This window comes from Hemicordylus capensis, chromosome 1 (genome assembly GCF_027244095.1).
Source record: "Hemicordylus capensis ecotype Gifberg chromosome 1, rHemCap1.1.pri, whole genome shotgun sequence".
NCBI lineage: Eukaryota > Metazoa > Chordata > Lepidosauria > Squamata > Cordylidae > Hemicordylus > Hemicordylus capensis.
Genome location: NC_069657.1, coordinates 130,059,603 through 130,074,757, shown reverse-complemented (window position 1 = coordinate 130,074,757; position 15,155 = coordinate 130,059,603). Strand labels below are relative to the sequence as shown.

The 15,155-nt window shown below is 42.8% G+C and overlaps 1 protein-coding gene across 9 annotated transcripts in view; it reads right to left on the bottom strand.

Moving 5' to 3' along the window:
* Positions 1–15,155, bottom strand: part of DUSP8 (dual specificity phosphatase 8) — a 143,176-nt gene that overhangs the window by 11,662 nt on the left and 116,359 nt on the right. For all 9 annotated transcript variants that reach the window (XM_053272503.1, XM_053272476.1, XM_053272535.1 and 6 more), the window contains 3 exons: positions 4,955–5,121; positions 3,533–3,692; positions 1,908–2,031 (listed from right to left, as the gene is read on the bottom strand). In XM_053272503.1, the coding sequence (XP_053128478.1) occupies positions 1,908–2,031; positions 3,533–3,692; positions 4,955–5,121 (451 nt within the window). The remainder of the gene's footprint in view (positions 1–1,907; positions 2,032–3,532; positions 3,693–4,954; positions 5,122–15,155) is intronic.

The following is a 15,155-nucleotide window of genomic DNA, read 5'->3' as shown; positions in this document are numbered from 1 at the left end:
AATTTATTCAAGTTTTACACAATGTAAATATTAAAAGCAATGGTAAAAATTAATTATATGCATACAATGATCAATTAAGGTAAAGCTGAGACAGGTTTATAACAGCAAAGAGATGTATTGATCCTGTCCCACCCTGTGAGATCTTCTCAGGTTGCCCTTCTTTCGATCCCTGGTCTTAGTCCATGGTACTAGGGCCCGTGGAAGGGCTTTTTCTGTTGCTGCCCCTTCACTCTGGAACTCTCTCCCTACCCCCCAGATTTGGTCTGCCTCCTCCCTTTCAACCTTTAAAACCTTATTGAAGACATTTCTTTTCTGTCAGGCGTTTGCCCTTTAAGTTTTTTTGGTTTTTTAAAAAGAAATTCTGATGCTATTCTTGATTTGTACAGCACCCTGAGTCTGTGGATTGGGCGGTATATTAAATCTATTAATAAAATAAATAAATAAATACATAAATAAATATTGACTTCTTCTGTTGGAAATTCTAGAAAGGTAAAGTCAGAGATCCAGATAGCATAAAAGTCAAATGTTTCCCTCTGATTTAAACTCTTATGCATTTGAGAAGTTAATTTTGACATTATAACCTGTTCCTAAACTTTACTGAACTACTCTTTATATATTGGAGGAGCCAAGTGATTCTAGATGCTTGTTCATGCTATTTTAGCTACCCATAATAGATTTAGCAGGATAATTTTGTGAGAGCCTACAATAAGATCATCATCTACTCCTTGCAATAAAATAAGGTTGGAATATTTCCTGACTGCAGAACTCAGTAATTCCCCACATTTTGGATAACCATATCCCAATATTCTTGAATCAGCTAAGTAAAAGTGATATCCCCAAGGTTAACTCATCTGATAGTAGTTTGCTTAAGGCCATTTGGTGGAACCTTCAGACTCATGGCACCAGTTGCTGGAACTGCCTGCATATGTGTGCTCCTTGCCCAAGCCCAGACACTGCCAGATGCAGTACAAAGCCTTTCGCTTGCCACCACTGGCCCACATACACTGCATCATCTCATGGGTGGTTTCTGCACCACACATGTTGCTGTGGGCATTTAAAAAAAAAAATGATCAAGTTGCACTAGAGCACAGTTGTGCAAATGCCAAAATTACACAAACAGTTATGTGAAACTATGGCCATTGAAAAGAATGGTTGTAGTGTTGCACAACTGCGTTGGTGCAATTTTATGCATTTGCACAACAATGATCCACTGCAACTCCATCTGTTTTTTTAAAAAAGCCCACAGCAACATGGGTGGTGTGGAAACTGCCTGTGGGATGCTGCATTGTATGTGGACCATTAACTACTTCAAATGCAGGTTTGCTGGGAATTACAATAATATTAACCCTGCTGATAGATGATACACAGAATCAGCTAGCCAGGGGATGAGGGCTCTTTTGTGCTTATCAGCCATGAAGTGCACTTTCCATATGTCCCACTAAAGACTCTTTTGTGGGACTCATGGAAAGTATACTTAATGGCAACATGTGCTAGCTAAAAATTTCTTCCTGGAGTACTTAAAAACACACAACAAACTACCCACACCAAAAAACTAAGCCTGTTTCCTTTATCTAGGCAAAGGGCACTTTAGTCCAGTTCTTTAGTTCTTAGTTTTTAGCTTTTTATTACTAACTTTTAACTTAACACTTTTAAAATTTGTAATTTTAAATGTGGCTTCAGCCTGGTCTTTTAACTTGTTTAATTTTATCAATCTTTTACTTTACATTGTATCTGTTTTATTAATGTCATGAGTCACACCGAGCATTATTAGTGTACTGGAGGGGAGGGGCATAAACATTTTCAATAATAATAATAATAATAATAATAATAATAATAATAATAATAATAATAATAGTAATAATAATAATAATAATAATAATAATAGCATCCTCCAGAAAGCAACGTACCTGTAGGCATCATCTGAAGACATGCCCATGGTTTTCATGATGTAAGCAATGGCAATGGTGGCCGATCGGGAGATCCCTGCCAAGCAGTGGACTATCACTTGGCAGCTGGATACCTTGGCCTTATCTGCAGCATGAGAAAACAGTTTTCAAGGTGACATTCTGAGACTCTGTAAGCTACATTATTCTAAGCGAAGACCCTTTTTTAAGAACTGGGCAAAGAAATAGCTCAAACAAGCCATAGGTGTGGCAGCCAGGGGTGGCTGCTGGAAGCCAGGACTTGCTGATTTGAATTCTTGGCTTGCCAATAACTCAGGTTGGCCAGGTTATCCACTTTCATTGTCTCAGTCCCACCTCCCATTAGAAGACAAGGGCAAGAATGTTCATTTTCATTGAGGCCTTAAGACAAATGCAAATTCTAGCCGTTAGCATCATTAAGTGGCTGTGCATCTAAACCCCCTTTCAGAAGTAGTTAAGGTTGCCAGGGCTGTTCCCAGAGTGCGATTTTACTTGCCTTCACCATGGGAAGGGCAAGTACGGGTTCACATAGCATCCAAATTTATGTCAAAGCTCCCAAGAGCTACCAGGGAACACTCCATAAACGATTCAGGTTTTTCATTGCATGTTGGAGCTTTGCCTGATTTATGTCCGGGGTAAACAATTCCACTTTTTGAGCTGGTTTTTGGGCCAAATTCAAAATATCTGATATGCCCCTGTAACTCACAGTACTAAACACCTCTTAATCCCGCAGTAAAGCCTGCTGGCTGGGAAAGGCCCAGGTACCATCTCTGTAAGAACAAGTCTTCTGCTTCGTGTGGATCATGTACACCGTGGGCAGCAAGAGAGCACAGTTTCCTTACACATTGCCCTTCACACTGCTGAAGTCTAACTTGATCCAAGGAAATTAATCTCCACATAATTCATGCCCAATGTGGCCTATTCAGTTCCTTGGCTGAGGTTGTCCACTTACTAGTCAGATGCAATCAATTGCTGTTTTGACTGATGAAAAATACTGACTGAACTTCCCAGCCTCAGCAGTTTGCTAATGAAGTATCAGGTTAAATACTGTATTTCTAAAAGATTTTTTAAAAAGGTATTCTTAAAAAACAAATACATTTTTGTTTTCTTGGGTCCCATGCTCTCAAGAACTGTTTACAGAAACTAGCCTGGCATTTTATTCCTCTATTTGTTAAGACAAATTTTTCAACAATCACTTTTGGTACCCCCAGCCTTATTTAAGCAATCATATTTTGAGTCAGAATGAGCATAGTTGTACTTAATAAAATAATACTGCAAAATAATGCTCCAAAAAGGTATTTCTCTGTGGAGACCTATTGCCTCAAATGACACTAGTTGTCTCTCTGGTGACACTGCAAGTTTTCAGCAGTCTGGAGAATTTAACAGTGTGTGAACTTCAGCACCAACACTGAGAGCACTTTTGCACACATCAGAGTTTGAAAAGAAAAAAGTGTTAAAAACAAAGTAGAAAGTGTGTGTGTGTGTGTGTGTAGGGGAGTGAATGGAACAGAACAGAGTCACTGTTATTCAGAAGCCTTCTGCAACAGAACAAAAACTGCAGCTCAGAAGTTGTAATTAAAGAGCCCTAAATGGCTAGAGATCAACCTTACCAATGAACTCAATGGACTTGTCCAGCCAGGGAAGGAGCTTCTCACAGTAATTGTCATTGACAGGAATGCGCATGAAGTGGCTGTCACAGATGAAATCTGGCTTGGGACAAGAGTTGCTGGCATTGAGGACGTAGCTTATCCCATTCTGGGTCATCAGATCCTAAACAAAAGAGAGAGAGAGAAGCCACAGGCATTGGTCAATCCAGAGCAGGATCTTTCATTCACTCCTTGAGGGGCCCTGACTATGTTATTGGCTCCTCCTTTCTCTTCTCCATCTGCTTCTATATCATCCACTCTGTAATGTACAGCTGTGCTTTCACAGAGCCGTCTGTATTAGCTGTCTCCTTGGCACTGTGTCCTGAGACCAGGAAAGAGGCTGTTGCCACAATTAAAAAAGCAGAGCTTTTGTGAAGAAGGAACCTAAGAAGAACTGCAAACGAGTGATCCAAAGATGCTCATTTTATGATAAATACCTTGAAGCAGTCTGGCACAAAGTGGGTACCAGTCCATATTTCACCCCTACCCATTTCAAGCATTGAAATCTAATACTATGGACCCTCCCTTGAGTTTCCATGGTTCCATTTTTCAGAGCAGCCTCTGTGTAATAACCCTAACCTCAGCCCCTAGGAGCCAGCTCAACTCCCAAGCTCACATTCCTGGAATTTTTCTCCCTCATTTCCTTCTACTCCCTGTATAAAATGTTCCCCCTTCCCTTCTGTGTTTCTAGTTTCCACCTATCCATTTCCCCTGAGGCAAGAATGCCCGATTGTGGCTCCCGTCGGCCCAGGATAGGCACCCACTGGTATTTTAACAATTATGGTTTCTTTCTTCTTTAATTCTATTATTTTTTATTTAAACAAATGCTCTTTGCTGATGTGATATCACAGCCTAGGCATTCTGGCACCTTTTGAACATTGGAACAGCCTAGCTTTGCTGTTCCAATGCAAATCTTTGTCCGTTATGGGACCTTCTCAAAGGGTTCTTTGCTTGCAGATGTGGGCTACAGTGCCTACGCTCTCCTTCACCTCACCTCATCGTTAGTCACAGTTGAATGCCATGCTTAATACCTCATCATCTGGCTCTGAGGCTGGACATGGAAGAGCTGAGGTCAGTGTTATTCTTTCGCTGGGCTGGCACCGGACCCTGACAAGAAACAGCTGGCTCCCTTGTCATAAAACCTTTCAGGGTCAACTTTGCCGTCTTGATGCTCCCTCTGCTAACGTCCTTAACACTTCAAAAGGAATTGTCATATTTCACCTCTGCACAAGTCACCCCCTGCCCCCAATGAGACAATGCAATTTCCTTCACAGGTAAAATACCTCCTTTCTCAACTAGGCCCTATAATTCTTAAGTGGGGAGGGGAGGAGGAGAAGATACTTGTGTGCATAGTACAAGCACATTTCCCTTTCTGACAAACTGTACCTTGTTTAAGACATCTTTTTGAGAGCCTAGATAGAGATGAGGCAGGATGCGTGTTGGGCCAACATTGGCCACTGGCAAACATGGCTGAGAGATGCTCATTGGCAGGATGGCAGCGGGTTTCCCTTCACAGAGTCCTGGGAAGCAAGATGAAAAGGTGGCAAAGCCCCCTGGAGAAAGAAGAGGAAATAAACATTGTGAGGAATTACTACTATTTCCCCCCATATGCTGCGGTTTACAGTCATATTTTACAGAGAGTTAGTGACTTGCCCAAAGTTATGGAAGTCTGTGGCAAAGATGGGACTGAAGCCCAACTCTTCCATATGAAAGGAAAACTTTCTACGCTTCCTGGCAAACAACAACAACAACAAAATCCCACCCTAATAACTGCACAATAAGGCCCTACTCTCAAGTTTTAACATTTTTATTCAGGAATTTGTATTCTGCATTTCTCCTTCCAAAAGGAGCTGCCCAAAGCAAGTAACATAAAAGTACAATAGAACTGTGCAATAGCCCCTGCTAACTGGGCAAAGAGGCACCTTTTACCATGGTGATTCTCTTTATTTAGCAGGGAGAGAGTAACTGGCCCTATCCACCCCCAGCACAGTACTTCCAGTGACTGTTGCTGGTGTGTGTCTTATGTTTCTTTTTAGAATGTGAGCCCTTTGGGGACAGGGAGCCATCTTATTTATTTATTATTTCTCTATGTAAACCGCCCTGAGCCATTTTTGGAAGGGTGGTATAGAAATCGAAATAAACAACAACAACAACAACAACAACAACATAACTGTAGTAGAGAAGAAAGAAAAACAAGTTAAAATTATCGACATAGCAATACCAGGGGATAGCAGAATAGAAGAAAAAGAAATAGAAAAAATCACCAAATACAAAGATCTACAAATTGAAATTGAAAGGCTGTGGCAGAAAAAGACCAAAATAATCCCAGTGGTAATTGGCACCCTGGGTGCAGTTCCAAAAGACCTTGAAGAGCACCTCAACACCATAGGGGCCACAGAAATCACCATCAGCCAATTACAAAAAGCAGCTTTACTGGGAACAGCCTATATTCTGCGACGATATCGATAACAATTGACAATAAAATTCAGCCATCCCAGGTCCTTGGGAAGGACTCGATGTCTGGATAAAACAAACCAGTCAACAACACCTGTCTGACTGTGTAAATAAATAATAATAATAAACAAATAGTATAAGACCAATAACAGCAAGAAGAATAAACAGCTTCTAAGCAGCACATAAAAACAAATATTAATCAGAGGAGCAGTAAAACAAAATCCACAAAAACAACAAAGATTTTTAAAAGGCATGGAATACCATAAAAGACAGAGCCAAAAATAAACCACCTGTGGCACAGAGTTCAATATACTGGGAACCAACACACACATAGGTCTTTAGCATTTGTGACACCATCTGTCCTCCTGTCCTCTAGAGCAGGGATTCTCAACGTTGGGTCCCCAGATGTTATTGGACCTCAACTCCCATAATTCCTAGCCCCAGTGGCCTTTGGTTGGAGACTATGGGAGCTGAAGTCCAATAACATCTGAGGACCCAATGTTGAGAATCCCTGCTCTAGAGGGCACATGTACCCTGTGTTTTAATTGTCTTCCACAGAATGGCAGTTGCTCTTGAGAATACTGCTGTGCTGCTCCTGACACTGGGCCTCTGCTGACAGAGTGTGTGCATGTGTGTGCACGTGCATGCAAAATATAGCTATGTGCGAGCACTCTCTAGAACCCATAAGCTCTTCACTTGACTTGCCTATGATGACAACAGGTATCTCACTAGTATCTTATGGAGCAGTCAATGCTGCACTTTTAAACACCCCCCCCCCCCCAATCAGGTGAGCCAACATTCTAGTTCTTTGTTACAGCTTTGCCAACTCCTCTCTCCCTTGGTACATGACACAGTTGGACAGTATGGACAGTCTCTATTGTTGGCCAGTGCGGTCAACCCATTATTCAGTTAATAAACTCATTCAAAGAAATATTAAGGTATTCAGAGAATATTTAAATGAAGGCAAACAACTCTTTTGACTCAGCCTCAGGCACATCATTTGCACTCTGAGAAATAAACATGTTGCTTGAATCAGGAGACATGCAATGCATCTTTCAGCAGTGCTGTCATCAGCGCCAGACACCAGTTCGAGTGAGTATACACCAATATGTATTCACATTTTAAATCAGAGATTAATGAATCTGCTCCTTTATCATAAGCATTATCGTTTCATCCTTTCAGCCCTTACTATTACAACAAGCAGAAGCTGGATTTGCCAATCACCAGTACTCTTCCTGTTACAGAAGGTATCTTTCAGGATTGGCTTTTTGCGACCTGCTGATTCCAATATGTTAAGAGAGCCTGTGCTGCCTGCTGTAAATCCCCACCATCTCTCCAGTGGGATGAACTCTTTTCCGCATTACTCTTTGATATATTAAGAGACTGTCACCTCCCAACTGAATGAGCAAGCAGCGTAAGTCTGTTTTAGCCTGCAGATCTTTAACTGATCGCAAGGCAACCAAGTATCTTAGTGACGGGGAGCAGCAGATAAACACACAATACTAAACAACATAAAATTGAAATGGCAGGAGTGGGTGGGGAAGCAAGAGAGAGTGTGTGTGTGTGTGTGTGTGTGTGTGTGTGTGTGTGTGTGTGCGTGTGTAATTCTAGGAAGGCAGGAAATAAATTACCTGCATTGGAATTTGGCCAGAACTCAGAGGGCTAATTTTATTCCTCTTATAAATAGTGCCCCTGGGATCATTAGCAGCCACATGTGAGCAAGACTTGTCATTTGAGAAATGGCAGTACTAACAGTTGCCAGTATTGTTGTTATGGGCTGGCTAGGAAGGAGCTAAGAGAAGAAAGCTGTCTAGGGGTTTCAAACCGCTACCTTCTAGAAGCCTATCGCAAACCTCCATGGACCTATCTGGAAAGGAACTCCTGCACATCTGCTTGGAAAACCCAGTACTTTGCTGAACATCCTGGGGCTTGTTCTAGGTACATACTCAGTTCATGCAGGGCACAGGTCAGGTCACACTGTTACTCTGTGTGATTTCGAATGCAGCCCACACCTTTTTGCAGCTCTCTTCACAGAGAGGAGACTTGCATTGGTGCCATTCTTAATCTTCTCACTGAGGCTTTGAAAAAAAACATTTTGAAAACCACTGGCCTAGGAAAGCACTCCCAGGATTTTTGACCAACATTGATCTGCTGCTAGCTGATCTCATTCCTCTGTCCATCATCTGTAATCTCTGGCTGAATCACAGCAAACATAGCTGCAGGCCTTTGTACTAGAAACAGATCTGCGTCAGAGTCATGCAGCCTTTCAGTAGCCTCTCTCTCTCCCTCTCTCTCTGGCTCCCACGCATGCACACAGAGCTCTTTTCTATTTCATGCCCGAGTGGCTGGCCGATTAAGCGACCCTGTGTACAGTGCTAATGAGAAAAGTGAGACCATATACAGAGGTGGGTGGGTGGCTGAGATATTTGGACAGAGATGGCAGGACTTCATTTCTGAACAGATACTGGTGCAATTTTTCATGGTCAGATGTTGCAGAACATGATATAGTCTAGCAGCATCTGAATCATGCTGATCCCCGTCTGCTCTGCAGCTTCAGGCTTGGTCTTGTTTTGATCAGTTCACCAAATATAAGAGGAACTGAGTTTAGAAAGGGCAGAACAGAAGTATCTGACATCCTTTGAAATGCTGAAATTTGTAATCTTATACTGGTTTGATATTATTCAAGTAGAAACAGCTTCAAAGTGAAATGGGAAAAGATAGTGGGTTGGGTACACCAGTTTCTAAATGGTAAATACTTTTATTTTAATCTATTTCACTAGTATTTTACTAGCATTTTCAGTGACTCTGTGCTGAGCAGGACCCCATAGAATGCTGATTATCCCCTCTTTTAAATTTGTTCTGATTTTATACTGCTTTTTGACAGAAACAAAGTGTTTGGCTGAGTCCTTTTTAGCTTACATGCATTTTATCTATTCTGTTTGTGTTTTATATCATGTTTTAAAATTTTGTATTTTTAGATTCCCTCCCCCTCAGTCTTAATGCTACATCAATTTTAATCTCCGTAATACTGCAACACTTTCCTTATATTGCATTTACTGTATAGTATTACTGTTTTACAACTTGTGCTGGTCAACGACCGTAATAAAGATTATTATTAAATGGTAAATAATATTCATCGTCGTCGTTGGGCTTTTTAAAAAAATTGCATGAAAGACCTGCATTTCCTCCCCTATGTCAAGTACAATTCAGAGATCACATTTTACATGACACAAATGCTGTTCACATGTGGAGCACCAGGATCGCGCCCAATCTTGATGCTGCCCTGCCGGGTAGCCCGGGATTTCCCTCTAGGCTGTTACCTAAGTAAAAGGGCAGTGTGCCCTTCTCCCTGGGATCCTGGGTGTATGTCTGCTTGGGCTGCTACCTGCAGCCCGAGCAGCCACATAGCCAGGCGCCTAGAGGACCCAGTTTGCAGGGAAATCCTCCAAATGCACTGCACACCTTGTGTGGTGCATTGTGGGATTTCTGGAGGCCTGGGGGGAATTCCCCAGCCTCCACCGCACAACTCGCCACAGCGGTGTTTGTGTCCATGGCTGAGTGGTGCAGCAAGAGGATCACCATGGTCATGTGGGGGAAGGTAGGGATAATACTGCCTTCACCCCAGCCTTCCCTAGCCACAGAGATTTTGGTCGTGTGAATGACCTTGCGCTGTTTTGGGATCCTCTCAGCAGAAAGTAAAGCAGGGCCGATGCAAATACAATCATAAGAAAGCCTTGTATTCAATACAGAAAAAACATAGTTCTATTCTAACCCTTCACAGGGCATTCCCTCTGCCTAAAGAAACTACCAAATGGCAAAACAAACAAACAAACAAACAAACAAACAAACTCCACAAACCTGACCTTATTGGTAAAAATATGAGATCTGCAGTGAGATAACCCATTAGAAACACTGAAAAATGTCACATCGATTTGGGATGCAAAGAGTTAAGTGCCTTGCAACTCTGTGGCTCTTTCTGGCATGACATCACTCTCCTCAACTGGGATATTAAATCAGAATGAATGAAATAAGGTTAGCACAGGTGCACACTGAGCTTTGGTTACTCCCATTTGCCCCTCTCCCACACACTGCATCAATTTCACCAGGAAGCATAAATCACCAGGTTGAATAGAGTGCAAGCAAGCCTGTGCAATCCCCCCCTTTCCCCTGCTTGATCTGAGCGTAAGGGTGGGGAAAAATCTAAGAGCCAAGGCTCAGGCGCCTGGAAGTACCAGAAGAGACTATCCTATACATCTCGAGAAATGAGCTACAAAAGAAATGAGCCACTTGTTATCGTATTGACATATTATACTGATAGTCCATTGGGTCCATCTAGGCCAGTCTTGTCTACGCTAACCAGCAGCACTTCAGGAAGTGGGTCTTTCTTAGCTGTGCTACCTGAGGGCTAAACTAGATCAGATGGTGGCAGGTTCGTGTGCTTGAATATGGGTCTGCCCCAAGGACATAGAAAGAGGAGGTGAGAGGTCAATTTTTAACAGCAAACAAGGTGCATGGACGAGGAGAGCAGAACCATCTTTTTGGCCTCTGCTTACCTCCCCACAGTCAGTCTCTATCCAAGTGCTTTTTTAGCTGTGCACGGGGATCCACAAATGTAGACACAGCTCACTAAGGTAAAGTGTGCCGTCAAGTCGATTTCGACTCTTGGCGCCCACAGAGCCCTGTGGTTTTCTTTGGTAGAATACAGGAGGGGTTTACCATTGCCTCCTCCCACGCAGTATGTGATGATGCCTTTCAGCATCTTCCTATATCGCTGCTGCCCGATATAATACCAGCGGGGATTCAAACCGGCACCTTCTACTTGCTAGGCAAGTCATTTCCCTGCTGTGCCACTTAAGGTGGTACAGCTCACTAGCCAGCCATTATTTGTGGTCTCTACCAATCCCCTCTCTTCCCTCAGATTCCATTTTTGGCACAGAGGCAGAGGTCTTAAGATAGAAGCAGGTCTATAAGAGCCCCTGGTGGCGCAGTGGTAAAACTGCTGCCCTGTAACCAGAAGGTTACAAGTTTGATCCTGACCAGGGGCTCAAGGTTGACTCAGCCTTCCATCCTTCCGAGGTCGGTAAAATGAGTACCCAGAATGTTGGGGGCAATATGCTAAATCATTGTAAACCGCTTAGAGAGCTCCGGCTATAGAGCGGTATATAAATGTAAGTGCTATTGCTATTGCTATTGCTATTCTGTCATTTGCACTGGGATATAGAGATGGTTAAAAAAACAGTGGGAGCTCTCTCCTACTGCTCAGAAAATATCCCTGCTCTGTTTCTTACCTTCTCAAAAATGACAGTGGATCATAGAACAAATCAATCCAGAATTTTCACTAGAGGCACAAATGACCATGCTCAAACTGTCCTATTTCGGACACATTATGCGAAGACCCAGCTCTCTTGAGAAGTCCATAATGCTAGGGAAAGTTGAAGGTAAGAGCAGGTGGATGGACTCAGCAGCTAGGTGGATGGACTCCATTATGGCAGCAATGAATGTACCACTGAGATCCATAAAAGGCCAAGTTCAAGACAGATCATCCTGGAGAGAATCTATCTATGAGGCTGCTAAGAGTCGACCGACATCAGCTTGACAGCACTTAATCAATCAATCAATGTTTAAACACATGCAGGGCCAGGCTAGACATGACTGTCTAGCCGGAGCAGTAGTGTACTGGAGGGGCAGGGTATAAATATTTAAAACAAAACAAAACTGTGAGGGGTGCCAGACACTGAGCCTGGGATCAGGAATTATCGATGCAAAACATGTATACTGCCATTGCGTGATGATCCGTCCCACAGTCTCTCTTACCCTATTGGGTGTATCTGACTCAATTCTCAAAAGAAAAACAATCAGTATTCATCATATCTAACAGGTAGGAAGACAAAGAGATTTTTTATTCTTGCAAAGGATGTTGGAAGACAAGGTGTCCATGAGTTCAAACTGTGTTGCTATTATGTTGGACACAAGCTGAGGCACAATCCATGCACATGAGCGGCACTGGGCTGGAAGCTGACTGCATATGCACCACCGTTCACCCAAGCCAGGTTGTTCTCTGCATTGCAGAGCGGTATGAGCCGGTCACTACTCTGATGTCTGTGTGGTGGCACTGGAGGCTTCTTGGTCCTGGGCTGTTCACTCCTTTCCAATGAAAGTGGCACCCTTTGGCCATTCTTCCTGCCAAGCGGAAGCACTGGCTGCAGGTGGCAAAGACACGTCACAGGGCACAATTAACTGGGAAATTTAGTGTGCTTGCATGGCTCTCATTGATTTCAATAAGAATTTTCACATAGCTCTTATAACCTTGCAGGTTCTCAAATGTTCACAGATGGAGACAGATGCCATCCATTTATGTGATTTTTTTTTTTTAAATTTCCTAGGTCTTGCTTGTTTTTGAATTGCATTACAATGCTTTTTATTTGGTTGTTTTTAGATTAGTTGTTTATTTATTTCATAAACCACCTTGAGCATTCATTTTCTATGGAAATATGGGAATGGGAATTCTCAAAGAAACGCATACATAAATCCAAACAGTATGCCCATCCTCCCAACAGGGAGCACTGAGCAAATGAAGCTTCCTTGTATTGGGTCAGGAAATTAATCTCCTGGCCCCTACTTCAAACCAAGAAACAGGCTGGTGTCATACAAGGTTCTCTACTACAGTTTTGAAAAAGGAGGTCCCCAAGTCCCAAGCTGATCACCTAACTGTTTTCTATTATCCTTGCTCTACAACAGATACTGAGGGAATATATAGCTTACCTTGCCCATCTGTGTCTCTAACCTCTATTAAAAGCTTGCACACAGCTGAGGTGGTTTAAAAAAACCCACAACTACCCAGTGTAGAAGAGATTACATCAGAGCTAAAGCAGGATAGGACCTGCTGCCACTTTCCTAGCAACGCTTTCCTTCCTTCCAGGAGTTGTCTGTCAGTGGCAGCACATCCACTGACAGCTTTGTTGGGGAAAATGCAGGCAAGCCTGCAAGGGATTCACTGATGCAAGCAGGCCCAGCATCTTCCACTACCCTTGGGCCCATGTCCTTCATCCCAACTAGCTATCCTTTACAAGAGACAGATCCCTATTATGGGCAGAGTCTGCAAAGAATGAAGGTGTAAAGTTGGCTTTAGGTATAGAATAATGCATTGGAACTACTTTGAGAACTTCTTTTTTGGTTGAAAAATGACATATAAATATGCTTAATAACAATAAAGCTTATGAATACAAAACAAAGGAAGTTAGGCCCACATAAGTCCCACTGAAATAGATGGGATTTAGGCAAAGAGTTAAACATTATTTTTATTATTGTTGTTATTATCATCATCAATAACAACAACAATTAGATTTCTATACCGCCCTTCCAAAAATGGCTCAGGGCAGTTTACACAGAGAAATAACAAACAAATAAGATGGCCCCCTGTTCCCAAAGGGCTTACAACCTAAAAAGAAACGTAAGATAGACACCAGCAACAGTCACTGGAGGGGTGCTGTGCTGGAGGTGGAGAGGGCCAGTTACTCTCCCCCTGCTAAAGAAAGAGAATCACCATTAAATTAAAAGGTGCCTCTTTGCCAAGCTAGCACTTAATCTAAATGGGCCTTCTTCTTCTCTACATACATCTTCACAGGTTCGGAGGTGAAAACATAAAGAACAAGGCAAGGAAGGGTGAAGCACAATGACCAAGAAAAAAGAACCGGAAGCAGCAAGAGGCCTAGGACAAAAGAGGAGAATGGGAGAGAGGGGGTGGGTGGGCCACCACAACAGGGGAAGAGAAGACGAGGAGGAGGAGGAGGAGGGGTATGAGAGAGAGAGAGAGAGAGAGAGAGAGAGAGGGACCGTATGCACACACACATTCTTGGTGACAATAGTGGTCGTAAGACCTCTAGTTTCTTTTTAATTTTAAGCAGCTGATGTAGCTTAATGCAAAAATCTCCAAGGCAACAAGCAGGGTTCTTGACATGATTGATGACTGGGCTGGCTCTGCTATTAAAATGTGCTGGCTGGCTTTCTAGTTTCAGTTCAAGCTAGAAAACTATAAGAAACTGGGCCTGAGCCTTGAACATTCCTAGCTCTTTTATTTGTCAGGCTATATGCCCTGGGAGTGGTATTCTCTTGGCATGAGTGGAATTAAGAGAGGGAGTGAATCTGTATGTGGGACAGCGTGGGTGGAAAGCGCTCTCAGATTTCTCTCTCTAGCAGAAGATCTGGTTCAAATTTGGGGACAGTTGATTCTTTGCCCTGTTCAGGACCCTGAGGCTAGCCAAAGCAGGCAACATTCCTGGGGGATTTAGACAAGATTCCCAGCCAAGTGCAGACTCTACCTGGACTTGTAGAGTTTCCTGCATCATGCAAAGAAAGAGCTGCAGTGCAGATGCAAAAAGATACAAAAAGTAATGTTGGCACCTACAGCTCTTACTCTGACATATGACAAGAAATCTGATATGCCATATCAGTCAATTACATAGATTAGAAAAAGAGTAAGGCAGCACCTTTTAGACTAATAAATTAATGTACAAGCAGCCTGTAACTGACCATGCAGTCAGCCTTCATCTGAAGAACTGGGTTACAACTTATGAAAGCTTATGCAAAATTTGGACATTGGCACAGGAAAAAATATCATAACCTATGCAAACCTCCACTTTAACAGCCTCCATTTTAACAGCCAAGCAACTCACAGATCAACTTGCTTAGTTAAGCATCGGAGTCATGAAGGAATCCAGCTTCACAACATCCAAGAAAGAGATGGATATGCTTTTCTCTCCTATTTGAGTTGAAATAATGCAAAGCATGTAATAGGTTCTTAATTCCTGGTTTTGCTTTGACCACTGGACTGAGAAACAATTCCCACAACCATACTCTTCGTGCCCATTTGCATTTTCCTTACTCTGGACTACACATGAACATAGGAAGCTGCCATATACCAAGTCAGACCATTGGTCCAACAAGCTCAGTAGTGTCTACACAGACTGGCAGTGGATTCTCCAAGGTTACAGGCAGGAGTCTCTCTCAGCCCTATCTTGGAGATGCTGCCAGGGAGGGAACTTGGTTGGAACCATTCTGCATGCAGATGCTCTTCCCAGAGTGGCTCCATCCCCTAAGGGCAATATCTTACAGTGCTCACACATGTAGTCTACCA